Raw genomic sequence first — 17,924 nt, forward strand, 5'->3', positions numbered from 1 at the left:
TTTACCCAGTACGTTTTCACTTCTGAGAAACCTGGAAGTGTTAAAAGCATCAATTAACCAAAAAAGTGAAGAAATGGCCATGAAATATTTGAGGTTTTGAATTATTTTATTACCTTATTATCTTACTTGAAGAGACTGCAGAGAGACAGAACATCGGAATAGCCAGGTAGAAAACATTGTTTTTTTTTTCTTCTAATGAATGGTCAGTAATACAGTGTTATACTGGACAGCAGTAATTTATTCATTAATATGTGGCTGCTGACCGATGCAAGCAATCAATTAGAAGTATTCTAGAGAGCCGTGTAATAAAAATATATTATTTATTTTCAGTCACTGACAGTAGCAAAGTAGGTCCATGTTGTTGACCTTCATCTAACATATCAATTGTTTTCAACCTCTAATATTCTTGACCTCTGACCCCTTCTCCATTCCTCCTCAGAATTAAACTCAAGTATAGCCTCAATTGTTATTCGCTTCGGATAAAAGCGTCTGCTAAATGACTAAATGTAAATGTTTAGATTCTAATATGGCCCTTCCGACCTCTACTAATGAAAAGTGTTGCAATATATCTGTGGCCTTTGCCTGAGGACCAGAAGAGCATTTAACCAGAAAATGATTTAATTTGTGCAAACAAGTTCAGCGTTGATTATGTGAACTAACTCCAGGCATGACGTCCCTTTCTAAACATCTCGAAACAACACAGATATCAGAAAGGCAGATTAGATTTCCCGAAGCTCTAATTACAAGATAAATACATTTCTAAAGCTAGAATTACACTAGATTAGTAATATTTGGGCAGACAGACATGCATCGGTCTGGACCATAGGCTTTATACACAGAGGTAAAGGGCCTGTGGCTTCTCATTCATAAAACCGCCATTGTCCTTTTGGCTTTGAGCTGGGTCTATGGCGTATGGCCAGACACACTTGTGGCTTGCTGAGGATGAGGCATCTCTCCTCAATGCCTCTACAGTGATGCTCCTGCAAGTCAATAGGAGCCTGCTGTGCTATGTTGCCATGGGAACTGATCTACATTTTTTTTAAACTGAATTTAAACTGGATTCAGGCTTTAATTGACTATTTTGTAGGGATGTCTTGTCACGTGTGAGTTGAAAGGTTGTGTGTAACCAGGAACCAAAGCCAAGTTTTATTGCAGTAGGCATAGTGTTTTTTGCCCCTGTGGTCAGGGTGTAATTATTATAGCTGGAGAAGCAGATCTCCAAGAAATTTGTGGTGGTTTTGTTCGATAACTCGCATTTGAAAACACACACCGGTCAATCAGATCCTCTCAAAATGTTTGAAGCATTACTGCAAAACCCATCTGTTCACCTTCAAGAGGAGAAAAACAGCGGGAGTGTTTGAATCACAGCCATGTACTGTTCAAATGACTGAGAACAAAGGGAGAGCTTTTTACATTGTTAACACTGCCATTAATACAGTTTGCATTGCAACTTAAAATACTTTAGGTAAAAACAATTATGATTTCACTGTGAAATACTGATATGATTAAAGACAATGTTAGCACAATATTATAATTTATTAACTAGGCCTGTCAATCGATCATAAAATTGAATCAGATTAATTACATAATATAGGCTACTGATGAATTAATCATATGAATTGCATATCAATATTTGCTGAGAAACTGATATGAAGATGGTTTAATGCCAGTATATTATTGTGAGTAAGATGTTAAATTAATCGAGAACGAGTCATTATCTGGCTCGGCTCGGTGTTCATCTTCACAGCAGTTCAGTCAGTGTACTGTTTGAGTGCATGCATTACTCCGGAATATTGGTTTGTTTGAACTCAGAGGGAGTCTCAGCCACATTAAAAAAGTTAAAAGCTTAAGTCATTTGTGGATTAATGTGTATTGGAGACGCGAACCGTTTAAAACGATTCAGTTCGATTTGGTGAACTGGTTCAAGAAGATTAGTTTACATCGAATGATTCGTTCGCGAACGGGATATCACAAACTGCTTTGTTTTGAACTGTCTTACAACAGACACGGAAGAGAAGACAATACTGCTTTCCATTTGTTCTCATTCTAGTGCAATGTTCAGGTTTGACTGTATTATAAAGTAAAACTGGCACTTGAAATTACCATTTAAATCAACCAAACAAACAAAAAAAAAAAAAAAAAAACTTGACAAAAATAGTCTTTGAGAATCTTTGATTATATATTAAAATCCACAACCTGAAATAAATAGGCAAATATGTGCAAAAATCACTAGAATTCACAAGCCTTTCTACAGAGAGCTGTACATTCTCTCTAGTGGTAAAAATGTGCTATTGCATGATAAAAATGCTTAATTTGTCCACCAGATGGCACCAATCTAATTTCAAAAATTGTTTTCTATAGGCCTTGGCTGTACTTTAAAATAAAATACAGCATTAATAAAAATAAAAATAAAAATACATATATATATAAATTTTCTATTATATTCAATGGGAAAAAATGGATCATAATTATTGCATAAAAATTCATTATTCATTATTATTATCATAAAATTCTCTCAAAACACAAAAAAAGAAAGAAAAAATATTATTGAACAAAAATACATTTGATTGATTTTACTGAAAAAAAGTATACCTGAATCCCGGCCTCTGGGTCATTTTTGACCCGAAGGTCCTGAGTGTGACTCATAAATGAAGAACCCCAGAGGGTTAAGACAACAGCGATGATGGGATGATGGATGATCAGTACAGAGCTTTGACAAGCTGTTAGCAAACAGCACGTCTTCAGAGATGAATGACTTCTATCAGGTTACCCGACACATTTGGCTTGTGGATTCTGGATGTTTGGAGCAAAAATGGTTAGAGATTGTTTTCCTTGGCAGTTTATTGGATAATTTTTCTTAATATGGAATAAGGAATATCCAGATCACTTGATAATGTGGTTGTGCTAACTCTTTTGTAAGTAGGCCTAGTGTAGGCTTTTGAAGTGTAGGCCTAGACGACCATAGAAAGTCTAGCATACTTTATTAAGACTTTACCAAGGTATGAAAAATGGGGTCTGTCAGCATTTATTCCATAGCTTTATGATCTGCATTTGCTTTATGATTTCTGGAGTTAGTGGCATGTAACAGTGTAATATAAATGTACAATATGTTATTGTGATATTTGGTATTGTTGGGAGTCAGATTTAAACTTGCAGCATTCAATCTGATGACATTTATTGCATGCCATAATTGATTTCTGTCGGGATGGATGATATAAGGGTTCCATATTGTACACAGCATTTAAGTGACACTTAAAAAAAAAAAAAAAATATGATTACAAAAATTAAATCATCATTGTGAGATTGAAGTATTTTAAGAATGGAGTCAGAAGTCTCAAAATATTACTTTATTCTCAAAACATTTAGACTCTGTGACCTTGTTTTGTTACAATTTTATTCTTTTCATATTTCTATGACTTGTAATTTTGACTTAATTCTCAAACTATTACAAGTTTAGTCTCATATAATACTTTGTTCTAATATTGCTGTGACTTTCTTCTCACAATTTTTTTTATGTTCTGACTATTTTGACTATTTTGTAATCGTAGCTTATTTTTAATGTTTACTTGACTTAAAATGCTGTTGTGATATTGATTATTGGCCGATAATAGTATTTTTTTGCATGTAACACTTGCTTAAAGTAATGCAATGTTTGATTTTAAAATGGGTTTTAAAGGATGAATTTTGAAATTGTAATTTAGTTTTCGGTCGATATATAACTTCTGATGATTTCTAAAATGTGATAGAGAAAAAGGCAACAAAGAAGTCATTTTTTTTTAACACAGGTCTAATCTCCTGTTATAATTTGGATTTTTGAGGGTGCACTATTGTCATAAATTCATCTATTACTTTTACCTTTCCAGCGATACAAAGTTTGTCAAGATTAGATTAGATTTGATTGTAATATAGAGAAGTAACCGTAGGCGTCTCGTATAGGGGATGGGGTGACAGTTAAAGGGTTAATTATACAGCTTCTTGGTCATATATTGCTTTATAACAGCTCTCTTGTTTGTCACTTGCCTATGAGGACATCTGCTATAACACAAGCCACTCATTTTCAGGTCACGTGCATCAAGCTAATACTTAGATCCAGCCATCTGATGCCAACCATCTCCCTAAAAGTGTTCCTTTGCCAGTAGCGATGACAAACAAATATGTTTCATTTAATCGGTTTTGTTAATGAATGAACAGATTATGATGTCCGTTATCCATGCCATAAACCAAAGAGTTATCGTTTTGCTCTTTTTGTACTCCCTCACTCTTATCTATTTCGGTTAGATCAAGGGATTGATGCTATGCTAACCCCTGCCAGATTAATACCCAATTCGGAGAACCCGTAATGAAATTGTGTGCCAGCTCACACCTGAAAATCTCCTCAGGCTTATGAAACAAGGTTTATGGTGAGGAGGGACTAATCTAGTTTGTGGGCAAGGAAAAGAGGCATTACAGGGTCAATAGATGCATAAATCAAAACATCTCTTGTTTTATGGTGCTTTTTGTATAGCATGTTAGTAATTTAATTATTATTTTGTAGCTTTTAAGTACATCAAAGCTCCAGACAGGCTCAGCTGTTCATGTCTCAGTGTGTCTGATGTCTGTCTGTCGTTTGATCTGCCTGATCAAAAGCTGCGTCCTCGTTTTTCTCAACCGCCGACCGCTGTTAATTTACACGGAACTCAAATCTGTGGCCTCGTTTGACTCCAGAGGTGTTTGAAATCTAGTCAAAACGGAGCAAATATCCAAGCTAATTAGGCACGTGCATTCACATAATTCTCTTTATGCTAGTGGAATCGCTTGCATAATTAAATCAGACGGCCGTCTTTGTTCTTGTTGATAGAATCGCCACATTCGATTTCGTTCCTACCCTCAGATATATAAAACGGTTGCCTTCGAATCTTGAAATAAAAGTACCGCGCTTCATGTTCACACCTGGAATTTCACACATGACAGTGCTCATTAGATGAGAAAAAGGAGCTTTTCGCATAATCAGCTCTGTCCTTGTCGAACCTCCAACTTCATCAGCTTTACCCTAATAAAAATCTCTTGGGGAAAATGATGCCATGTAAAAGTAATGGGATTATGTATTTTTGCCCTAATGTTATCTGGCCATGTCATGTTTACTATGGTAAAGCCCATAATATTCAGTTTATTTTGTGTGCAGAATGCAAATTTCAAGGAATCTCTGCTCTGTTCCCTGGGGGTCAGATTGGTTTGAATATAAGAGATGGTCTGTAAAACTGGGAAAGAGACTGAGGACCAATTCACTTACCAGCTGTGTTACTTTTCAGTGCTGCATTACAGCACCAAAACCTGCATTTATATTCACTAACTACCCACAATCCAGTTTAACTAGTTGAAATAATGCTATGACGTGAGTGTTAAAATTAAGCCTTTCTTTTCAGTATAAACACATTCTATAAATGTCTTTTTTGTCTTTTCTTGTGTTTTATATAAACTTGAGTTGTTACATGAAGATTATAGCAGTTTTTATTTTTTATAAATAAATCCACATTCTTATAGTAGCAGCTGTAGTTCTTTTGCAGTGATTTGCAAGTTGTTGTTGTTGTTTTGTTTTTTTACACACTAAAATAACAAAGCACGCGCAAAATGATGCTAGCAGCAGCCGCTATTTGTTCTTAGCAAAGTCCCCCTGCGAGAGCGAGACACTCATTCAGTTTTAATGGGGTTTGCAACAACCTGCATTGCTCTTTAGACACTCGAGTCGAGTGCGCCAAAGGTGTCCCGCACGAGCTCCAGAATAACCCAGCACATTCCAGAACGGAATATGGAATCTTTTCCACTCTGTGTAAAAATTGATATAATTTCCATTCAATTCCAGAGCTGAAACTAACCAGGTCTGACAGTTATGTGAAAGGCTGGGAAAAGTAAAACAAACATGATAACGCATCAGTTCAGGCTGAAGAGACACATGCGGTTACAAGGATTGATGGGAAAGTAGCGTGAGGGCTTGCAGTATTTCACTTTTGCTGTTTTGGCATGTCGAGTGCTCGGCATCTGATTGCTTATTTCATCTCGACTCAAAATAAATCAGTCATTGCATGTGTAATGTTTTGGTTTATGTTGTTCTTGCACTTTCCATTATTTAACCCTCCGGTGGAGAGTGATTAGTGTAAGTCAGTTGCACCACCACAACCCCCCCCCCCCCCCACCATATTTGACTGGGGCTATATGACCTACCCAGAGCCCTGCAAGGAAGTCACATGACCCCCTTTGTCCAATCAGGCCCTGCTCAGTGATGCTTACACAGATGTGCGATGGTGTTTGCCTCATCAGTTAGAAAGGCTGGAAGGGTACAGGCTGTTATTTTAATCAGATCTGTGTTTGTATCTTCGTCAATAATACATGTCATCATCCTTTCAGCTAAACTGAGCCACAGCTTTTATGATTACAGCAGCCCAATGGCTCACTTTTCAGGATTGGGATATAAACGGGGCAGTCTTACATTATTTGAAGCACATTTGATTTCCCAATTTACATTCTCATTACTGTGATGCAAAAATCTTATTTTCTTTACTGTGATGAGGAATGCAGTGCTCTGTTGTTTCATTTATGCTGATTTAAATGTAAAAAAAAATTGTATTTCAGTTATTTTTACTGTGATTTTGAGGTGAAATGTGCATGTAAATAATGTTTATTATTTTTTTTATATACAAAATCCTAATTGAAGTTTGTTTATTATTTTGGTTTAACTATACTTATAAATGGAAAATCAGGAGTTAAAATTAATATTACACAAAACACAGGTTCTTAATCAGTGTTAGTTAGTGATGTTAAACACGGACAATGATGCACAGTTCGGCCATGTCATGTTGTTTTAAGATGCAGGACCAGATCCTAGCCAGCACTTGAATTATTCAAAGATGGGCTGTGTTCTGCAGCACTTACCCATCCCTGTGTTCTCAGGTGTGTCACCGTATATCAACATCTAAAAACACATATAGCCATCAGCAGAAGGATAAACTTTAATACAGCTCAAATCTCAAATCTGCTTGCCACTGCTGCTACCTCAGTTCCCGCCAAGAGCACACTGTTCCCTGTCTCTCAGATTTATCCCATGCCTCATCTCAAAACAGTGATGATGTTGGTGTGTGTGGGATGTGCGTGTCCACCATGCCCCTAATTTCCTTGCTCGCAGCATTTTAAAATACACTGAAGGATGTGGGTTGTTGCTTAGTTTATGGAAGGCCCTAAGGTTTTGTTTTTGCACCGGCTGTTCATATATTATGATGCATCCTTTTTTATTTGCCCTAAGAAAAAAGGACGCTAGAACTGGGATTTTATGGTTTAAAGGGATAGTTCAAATGAAAATGAAATTTTGTCGTTGTTAATCAACCTCAAACCCGTTTGAACGCTGTTAGGTGTCTGAAAAAGAACTTCTAAGAATAGAATCTGAATTTAAACAAGAATACCCAAAGCAAATGTGCTGTGTTGTCTAAATTTAGTCTGGCCTTATCTAGCTCTACCCTGCTTAGATCAGTTTGTTGAAATTGGAGTCAATTGTTTCTCTTTTTTTTATTTTTTATTTTTTCTTGATGGCAGCTCTTTGTGGTTAGCCAGATTTTAAGGTACAGTATGTGCTGTGCGCTGTACGTAACTAATTTACCATTACTGAGTAGCATAATTGAACATCATGATTAATAAACATGGTGCTAAATTTCTACAAAATGAGAACCGACTTTCATCTCCGCTAAAATAGTACCATAATTGTACCAGTGTTTGTACCGTGGTATTCTTGGACTTACCTTGGAATGCCATTGATGTATCAGTGTTTTGAGGTCACAACAGGGTACAGTGCAATGTATAATAAATCAGTTATCTAGTTTTTTTTTTTTTTTTTTTTGCCGTGATATATGTGAACTGTACATCATGATAGTAATGCTGAAATATTTCCCTCAGCTGAGACTTGTAATAATGTTGATATGCACTGCTCTAAGTGCTTTCTCTCCTGAGAGTGGGTGTCTGTTTGGATGGCATCCCATTCTATGTCAAAGCATTTAATTTGCTTCATTGCACGTAGACGCCCTAATCGGCTTTGCTGTAAAATTTTATAATGAAAATGTTTGCAGAAATGTGATTTTTAAAATAACAAAACCCTCTTTGCAAGTTAGTACTATCAAGAAAATGTAGAGATTTATGGCGCACCTCTTGTAAATGGGATAGTTGCTCCAAAAATGTGTAAATTCTGTCATCATTTACTCACTCTCATGTTGTTCTACACCTGTATGCATGTCATTATTTTGTGGAACATAAAATGAGAAGTTTTGAATAACATACTTTTGTTGTATTCATGCAAAAACAGTGATCGGGAACTGGAGAGTTCAGGCTTAAAAAGGCGACAAAAGTATCATAAAAACATTATAAATATAGTCAATGTGTTTCATGTGTCATATTCCAAGTCTTCTGATGCTATGAACAGACCTCAAGAGACAGATCAGTTTAATTTGTTAATGAATCAATCGTATCAGTCTTGTGAATTGGATCAACAGGTTCACTGAATATATCTGCCTCAAAAGAACATTAATTCACAAATTAGACATTACTCCTTTTGGCTTTAGAAGACCTGGAGTATTACAGAGACATACAGTATGCTCGCTTTTATGATATTTTATGTTTCTTTTTTGTCATTTGTGAGTTTAGTGGCCTCAGTCCTCATTCTTTTCGTTGTGTTGGAAAACAAATGGCTAGGTTATTAAAAATATTAAGATCTATTGTATTCACTTGGGTTTGGAATAACATATCCCTTTAAATATTGAAGTATTTACTTTATGATAAACAGATGCAATGCCTTTTTCCTTTGTGATGCCAAAACAAGATGCAACAAAAGCAGATGGGATCTATGAATAGACTATGGACACGGATCTGTCCTGCTGAAATGGTGTGACTCCATGCTTCAGTTCCCCGTATTCTCCCTCATGGGCTTCAATGGCTTTGGCCTGTTACCCATCAGCCCCCTTCACCACCTGTCCTCATAATGGAGAAGGTCCATGTCTTTCTAACCCACTGATCTCCAGTTACTTCAAAGATGGACAACAGCTCGGTTCCAGAATAGAAAACATGTCCTTCATTTTTAATACTTGACGTCATTGATTAGAAAGCTCCCATTTATAAAACAATATGCTGTGGCAGTTGGACCCGTTTGAGACCAGGCTATGCTCTTTGAATCTGTGATGGATAAAGCCATTGTGGCATTTTTTGTCCTTTCTTCCAATCAACTCACTCCGTTCTGCCTGGCAGTAGTTTGATTGGCTCATCTCACTGACAAAAGTCACATGACCCATTACAGGATACGCAAATCTTCTCAGGCCGGCAACAAGCATACTTAAGTGTCTAGAGCTTTCAGAGTTCATTGCTATCCCATTCACAGGAAGTGCAGTCATTAGGCCGATGGGTTGGAAATACAGCCAGCGCCCCTTTCACACGACATCTCATCTTCTCTGTAGCTGCCTGTGGATCAGGACCATCCCATATGTTCTAACTGTCAGAGCAGGTGGCTATCTGCTGGAGAATAGGAATTCAACGTGACCGCTTACAGAATCTTCACACACACACAAACACAAACGCATTATGCAGAAAACTTTTAATTAGAATGTCTTGTTTTCTATCTATTTATCTATCCCTGCAGATAATTCTACACTATCCATACCTCCAGTGAAATTCTACACTATCTCTTCATCAATCCATCTCTTCATCCCTCCAGATAATTATGCACTATCCCTCCAGATAATTCTACAATATCAATCTATCCCTCTGTCCAGATAATTCTATAATATCCATCCATCCATCCAAGTAATTCTACACTATCCATCCATCCCTCCAGATACACTATCCATCCATCCCTCCCTTCAATATCTGTCTGTCCAGATAATTCTGCAATATCCATAATAATCCATGTAGGCAATTCTACATCATCCATCTATCCATGCAGATTATTCTACACAATCCATCTGTCTGTCCAGATAATTCTACAGTATCCCTCCATCCAGGTAATTCTACACTATCCCTCCACCCATCCAGATAATTCTACAATATTAATTAAGCCTTCTGACCAGATAATTCTTCAATATCCATAATCCATCTAGGCAATTCTACACTATTCATCCATCCAGATAATTCTATCTATCCATCCGTCTGTTCAGATAATTCTACAATATCCATAATCCATCTAGGCAATTCTACACTATTCATCCATCCAGATAATTCTATCTATCCATCCGTCTGTTCAGATAATTCTACAATATCCATAATCCATCTAGGAAATTCTACACTATTCATCCATCCAGATAATTCTATCTATCCATCCGTCTGTCCAGATAATTCTACAATATCCATAATCCATCTAGGCAATTCTACACTATTCATCTATCCAGATAATTCTATCTATCCATCCGTCCGTCCAGATAATTCTACAATATCCATAATCCATCTAGGCAATTCTACACTATTCATCTATCCAGATAATTCTATCCATCCGTCTGTCCAGATAATTCTACAATATCCATAATCCATCTAGGCAATTCTACACTATTCATCCATCCAGATAATTCTATCTATCCATCCGTCTGTCCAGATAATCCTACAATATCCATAATCCATCTAGGCAATTCTACACTATTCATCCATCCAGATAATTCTATCTATCCATCCGTCTGTTCAGATAATTCTACAATATCCATAATCCATCTAGGCAATTCTACACTATCCATCCATCCAAATAATTCTACACTATCTGTACATCCGTATGTCCATATAATTCTACAGTATCCATCCATCCAGGTAATTCTACACTATCCATCCATCCAGATAGTTTTACACGAATCTGTCTGTCTGTCTATCATCAGAAAAGTACTTCGTTTACATTTACAGATGTAAGTTGCAATATTGTGTTTATGTCGTTTGTGAGTAATGTCATAAGATGTGTTTAGGTGGTTTAATCAACCCATTAGGAAAGGACTGAAGCTTTATGCTGCTCACTAGGAGCACAGTAAGAGAGTGAGAAAGAGAAAGGGACAGAGAGAGCTCGCAGCTCCCTAGAAGCCCTGCACATTTTTAATGCGGTCCTCTGGCTAAAGGATTTATGATTAATGTCCACAAGTCACTATATTGTATGACTCCATCCACGTTATGTTCCCCAAGATAAAAATAAAGTAAAGAGCTGTAAAGGTTTATTAATCATGTTATTAATCATCTCAGATTTACTTGCCAACAGTCATGGATGGCAATCAAGAGAAGGACTGCTGTGATTTTCTTTTCTGAAATGTTAAGCAAGCTTAATATTCCAAAGCTGCCTTAGAGAGTTATGTAGTTATTTTAGAGGGACTTAAACTTAACTAACTAAATGTGCACCCCACTTAAATTATTATTATTATTCTTAATTAGCATTTTTGTCTTTTACAGTCAAAAAATGTAATACAAAATACATTTTCTGAATTAACACTTTTCAAATTATTTCCAGAGATATTTCAAATTCAAGAAAGTTTCTTGTAAGCATAAATCTTTTCTAAACTTTGTTTTACATTTACAATTACAATTATTGTTTTATAATTACCAATACTGAACATATTTATCTCGTTTATAAAAATCTTTAGAAAAAAACAAAAAAAAAAACAAGTAAGGAACATAAATGTATTTGTTTAAAAAAACAGCTTTATTAAATAAGAGATAAATCCATCCTAGATGGCTGCCAGAAGAGAGAAATGTTGATTGCCATACATGTTTTAAAATAAGATGCATTGATCTTTTATAAATATAATAATAATACTTGTTTTTAGATAATCTTGAATTAAGTTTAAGATGTTTTTCTTAACCCATTGTCAAATACTATACTATAACAAAATTTAGTGAGATTTATGTTAGTTAACAGGTTTAAAGGTCTCACTCAATTTTATCGGTTTTCACTTAAGTGTATCATGTAAGATATTTTCACTGTAAAAAAAAAGAAAAAGTCAATTGTGCTGATTAAGATAATTATTTCATTCTTACTATAAAAGTGTTGCGGTGTTAACTTTGTAAGATGTTAGCGACAAACTGTATTGAAATTAATTGCGAATCGAGGGTTCTGTGCAAAAATAGTGTTCCATAATCGGTCACTTAAAATATCTGTCACCTGCTAGGCTTGTTTCCCTGTAATTTTTTCAAATACCTTGAGAGCAATTTAATACAATGCATTATCATTAATGCTGATTAAATAACAGTGCGTGTCATTAGGTTTGCAAGCTTAATGCAGCTGCCTCTAATGCCTTCAAGTATTTAAAATCTTGACTCGACAAATGAAATCATACACTTAACATATTTTTTTTTTTATTACAGATGAAGCAAGACTCGAGGCATCAGGACAACCCCTCAGTCCTTCCCAGGATCCAACCGGCGGCCCAAACATCACAGTCTCTTTATCGCTGCTGGAGGACGCAGACTTCTCTTCGCAGTACCATTCTCCACCGGCGAGGGCAGAAAGCACAAGGGAGCAGCCTGTGTTCGCCTCAGTGCAGACCCTGCAGGTTGCAGAGACACAGCCTCAGGAGCTGGTGCATTCTCTGCCCTCCCCACCCGGCAACAGTGACAATCGCACCAATCAAAAGTCCCCTGGGGAGCAGGCCATCAGAGTGCCAAATCCACCATCCCCGGCACATAAAATCAACAGTGTCTTGACCACTAGCTCAGGTACCACTAGATTGCGAGCTATTGAATCAATGCTAAGTACACAAATCAAGAAGTGGTGTGTTTAAAGGGGTTTCTTCCCCATTTGTTCATCAACACAGTCATCATTATTTTCAAGGTCATTGTGTTTGTTGTTATCGTAATCATAATTTTTTTCTTTTTACAATGATCTGTTTAAAGTCAACATGAAATTGCATTCACATTCCATTTTCCTTGCGCAATGTGACGCATTTCTTAATGAAAAGTGAAAATATTTCGGACTTAATTAGATTGTATTGTGAAATATTAGACTTATATTATCGTTTTTTTTTTCCATAAAGGATAATTAAAGTGTTCAAAAGTAACAGTAAAGCTATTTTTAATGTTACAAAATATTTCTATTTCAAATAAACACTGCTCTTTTGAACTTTCTGTTCATTAAAGAATCCTGAACATAAATATATCACAGTTTCTTCAAACATATGCAGCAGCACAGCTGTTTTCAACATTGATAATAATAAAAAATGTCTCTTGAGTAGCAAATCAGCATATTAGAATGATTTCTGAAGGATCTTGTGACACTAAAGACTGAGGTAATGGCTGCTGAAAAATCAGCTTTGCGTCACAGGAATAAATTCATATTTTAAATATATTAAAATAGAAAAAAGTTATTTTAAATTGTAATGATATTTCACAAATTTTTACTGGTATTTTTGATCAAATAAATGCAGCTATAGTGAGCATTACCAACACTTACTGACCCTTTTTGAGCAGTGGTTTTATTTTAGTATCATTGAGATATTATAATAGTTTTTATTAATATTTTGAATCAGGTTTTATTAGATTTTTTTCTGTTTTCATTTAGAATTTTGCTTTTAAATAAATGTATTATTATAATTATTATTATTGCAGTTTTAGTTAAGTACATTAATTTACACTAAATTAAACTAAATCAGAAATGCTACCTTGGTAATTAGCTCAAATAAAAAAATAACAAAACTTTTTTTTTTATAATCCTGATTTGGCCAACTTTGATTTCATGTTGATGCTAAAGCTGAAGTACTGTATGTAATTTTTGCGCATGGCATTTAAGCCCAACCTCACAACATTGACTCTCACTGATACTGTTTGTCTGATCAATGGAAGATTAAATCATTATCTTCGGTTCTATTCGGTTTGACATGGCGCAAAAATTACACACTTCAACAAGTCCCGCTTCTGCATAACCCCCCAGAGCTGCATCTGTCCTCTCCCACATGTCCAATGTGTCATTCTTCACCATCAGCGAGTGATCATGTGTGTCCTCGATCTCACTTCCTGCTCCTGAGGTGGCTCACTCAAACGTTCTCTGCTTTCAGACGAGACTCTTAGTGAATTCCCCCGAAACCCTGATCTTCCCACCGCCCCGGGATCCTCTTTCATGACTGTGGCAGAGACAGATGCTACACTCACTGACAATGTGACAACTTCAGTCTCCTTTTCCGCTTTAAACGGCACTTTTCCAGAAAGGGCTGAAAACGCTTCATCCGGCGCTTCAGCAAGCAGCAGCTCCCACACTGTGACCAGCGACAATCTCCATCTTACCACGGTGACCACCATGGCTGTCACGCCCTTAACTGTGACATCAATGACTGTGACTCCGCCCACTGCCATCGTCGTGGCGAAAGAGGTCACAACCACCATACCGACCACTACAGCCACCCAGACCACAACAACGGAGACGGAACCACCGACGACAACCACCACTACCACCACCACCACTACAACCACAAAAGTAGCACCAACAACCACAAAAACACCCACAACCACTTTAGCAACCACAACAACGACAACCCCTCTTCAAACCACTGTTGTATTTACCTCTGAAAGTACCACGACTGAACCTAGCACCGCTCCTACTGACAGTTTACCTTTGACCTGTAACGTGACCGAAAGATTATGGGTGAAAACAGGTGAGCTCTCGTTTACTGTATGAGTGCCTCTGCCTTGTTTTTAGTGATAATTTACTAAAGAAATTAGGCAAATTTAGTAATGGCACAAATACGCCACAAATCAGTGTAAATCAATGTTATTTACATTCCATTACAGCAAATTTAGTGGATTATTAAGCTGAATTGTAGAGCCTGCATTGAGATAATGTTTAATTGATAGTATAGACCAGTGGTTCCCAACCTTTTTCAACTCGCGGCCCACACAACCAAACACATATGTTTGCACGGCCCACTTCAAAAAAATTAACTGACCCCGCTCTTGTTGGGTTAATAACTTAGTACTCCGAAGCTAAATTTTAAACTGTATTTATTGAATAAACTAGGGCTGTGCGATATGGACAAACAAACAAAAAAAAAAAACTATCGCGATTTTTTTTTTAATCAATTTTGCAATTGTGACACACATCGATATGCTTTTACAGTCATAAATGCATTCAGGATTAATTTGAAACATATTTCCAAAAGAAAACCAATCAGAGCTTTATCAAAAAGTCATCTCTAGAACAGACATAAGTCAAAATGATCACTATAGTGAAGATGTAAAAAAATGTATAGACTTGTGGCAAAAAAAAAAAAAAAATCCTGTATACAGGGACTTTTTTTTCTTTTTTGCCATGCATTGTTCATAGAGCTCATTAATTGTAGCGGTGCCTCAGGTGTTTGCAGTGTGTATACAGTATGTGTATGCGTTCAGCAGTGAGAGCGCATAAATATAACGCGAAAGCACATTAAAATAATGCACGAGTGCGAATCTATCTGTTCGCAGCAGATTTCTTTGCTCTGTCACAAAACCGGTTGTGCTTGCTCAGATACACGCTGCTTTGCGAGGAGAGAGTGTGCACACTTAAAACGTGTCTCCTCTCACTTAAACTGCATCCTGTTCACTAACAAATTCACTCTATGCTCATGTGTTAGACATGAATTATCGCACGTTTTTATTTCTAGCCTTTTACCGCAGTGAGAACGCTCTGATCCGTCAACATTGGCTCAGAAAAAAGGCGCATCACAGACAGTGTGTGAACCTGGAGTTAGGCATATGCCCAGTCTCTGTTCTCGCGCTAGGCGCAATGCAATCTGATGGATCGGATACGGGAGGTCAGGGCCGCGGAAAATTGTGGTATAAAGCGATTTAGAAATCGCGCACGCTCAAATCGTGATTTTAGGACGTTTTCTTTTAATCGCACAGCCCTAGAATGGACTGGAAATGAACAGAAAATAATTGGCGGCCCACCACAGGTTGAAAACCACTGGTATAGACCGTAAACATGACGTCACACCTAGACCTAAACAGTGTTTGTGGGGAAACTTTTGTTGCATTCTAAACAAAACCAACCAGGACACCTATTTTTACAGTTTCGAATGCAAATGCTTTTGGGGTTTGTTGCATTTATTTATTTTTTTTAGTATTGGTGGGGAAAAAAGATAAAGTTTTTTTATCAAAAAAAAAAAAAAAATTCTGAAAGCTTTTTATTAGATGTTAATTAAAAGGTCTTATCGGAAAAACAAAAACAATTTAGATTTAAAATAAAAAATCTCTTGTATAGTGGTTATACTTAAAAATAGTCATCAGTTCTTGTGATGAAAATATGTTTGGCTATGGCATGGCATGGCATGGCATAAATAACATTATAATATAAATATTATAAAATAAGTATAAAAATTAATAAAAAAATATATATATATACATTTCTCAGTGTTTTGTACATGTAAGCACACTTAGCCTGAAATATTTCAGTCTTTTTAATTCGATTTTAATTGTATTAAAAAAAAAAATCAACAGGTAAGGAATGATGGATAATCATTCAAACATGCATTCAAATTAAATAACAAAGCCATTTTGACATTTAAATTTTGCTCAGCTCATTACAACAGAGACAAATTGCAAAACCAATGTACAAATCCACATATCTACTTAATATTGTGGAAGGCTTTATTATGCAAATAATATTACATTATGCAGTAATTTTACTCCTCCTCTCCTACATTCTACAGTGACAGCATATGCACTGAGATTCTTAGAAAATCATGCTTTTCATATGTGTCGTATCAATTTTTCCCCCAGTGTTGTCCATCCAGATGCGACGAAATCGCCTAGAAGCTGGAATGAGACAGAACCTGTCTAAAGGTTTCACGCAGACACTGCAGAGGGCATTCAATGACACCAACGTCCGTGTTCAGGTTGGTGGTTTTGTATGTGTTTAGAGCCGCAAGCCACTACACAGTATCCTTGAACGTTAATAAGAAAGAAAACGCCTGCTATAAAAGTTCAAAGGTTTGGGGTTTGTAAGATTTTTTTATGTTTTTGAAAGCAGACTCTAATGGCCACCAAGGCTGCATTTATTTGATTAGAAATAGAGTAAAAACTGTGTGAAATGTTATTACAATTTAAAATAACTATTTTCTGTTTGAATATATTTAAGATGTAATTTATTTTTGTGATGCAAAGCTGAATTTTGTGCATCCATTACTCCAGAGTCACATGATCCTTCAGAAATCATTCAAATGATCAAGAAATACTTCTTATTATCATCAGTGTTAAAAACAGTTGTGCTGCCTAATTTTATAAATATATTTTGATATATTTTTTTAAAGGATTATTTGATGAATAGAAAGTTCAAAAGAACAACATTTATTTGAAATAGATATCTTTTATAACATTATAAATCTTTTTTAAGGGCAAATTAGGTAGGTTATCCAATATTTAATGCAGAATTTAACTGCAGCCATTATAAAAATGGTATAAGCTTATCCAAACCCAGTTCTTTCTCTTCCACTGCAAGTACAACATGAAATGAGAAATGCTAAGTAAATAATGAAAAGAACTAATCGGAATAGTTGGTTGTCATTGGAAACACAGTTAAATATGACTTAGAATCGAATCCAGCAGTGTCAAGATAAGCCCAGTGCTTTGAGCACAGTCCTCTGTTGCATTATGGGAATTGTAGTTTAGCAGAGGACAGTGTGTGGGAGGCTGTGTCCTCTGTTGCATCATGGGAATTGTAGTCTAGCAGAGGACAGTGTGTGGGAGGCTGTGTCCTCTGTTGCATCATGGGAATTGTAGTTTAGCAGAGGACAGTGTGTGGGAGGTGTTTCCTGTGTTTGTTCAGTATACAGCTCATTGAGTGTGATTGTGTAGAACATCTGCCTGTTTGCAAGTGCTGAGAAAGGGCCGTCTTTGAAGCACTTGATTTGAAGTCTAAGGAGCATTTGCACGTCTGTCCGTCTGAAAGGAATGTCCAAAAATAGCACAGTGCTGGTAACTCATATGCTGCAAATGAA

General features: G+C 36.3%; 1 protein-coding gene across 3 annotated transcripts in view; it reads left to right on the top strand.

The window, feature by feature from the left end:
• Positions 1-17,924, top strand: part of LOC113066841 (UPF0606 protein KIAA1549L-like) — a 41,963-nt gene that overhangs the window by 2,928 nt on the left and 21,111 nt on the right. For all 3 annotated transcript variants that reach the window (XM_026238906.1, XM_026238908.1, XM_026238907.1), the window contains exons 2-4: positions 12,328-12,678; positions 14,013-14,606; positions 16,708-16,823. In XM_026238906.1, the coding sequence (XP_026094691.1) occupies positions 12,328-12,678; positions 14,013-14,606; positions 16,708-16,823 (1,061 nt within the window). The remainder of the gene's footprint in view (positions 1-12,327; positions 12,679-14,012; positions 14,607-16,707; positions 16,824-17,924) is intronic.

The sequence above is a fragment of the Carassius auratus genome, chromosome 50, assembly GCF_003368295.1.
Source record: "Carassius auratus strain Wakin chromosome 50, ASM336829v1, whole genome shotgun sequence".
Classification (NCBI taxonomy): Eukaryota; Metazoa; Chordata; class Actinopteri; order Cypriniformes; family Cyprinidae; genus Carassius; species Carassius auratus.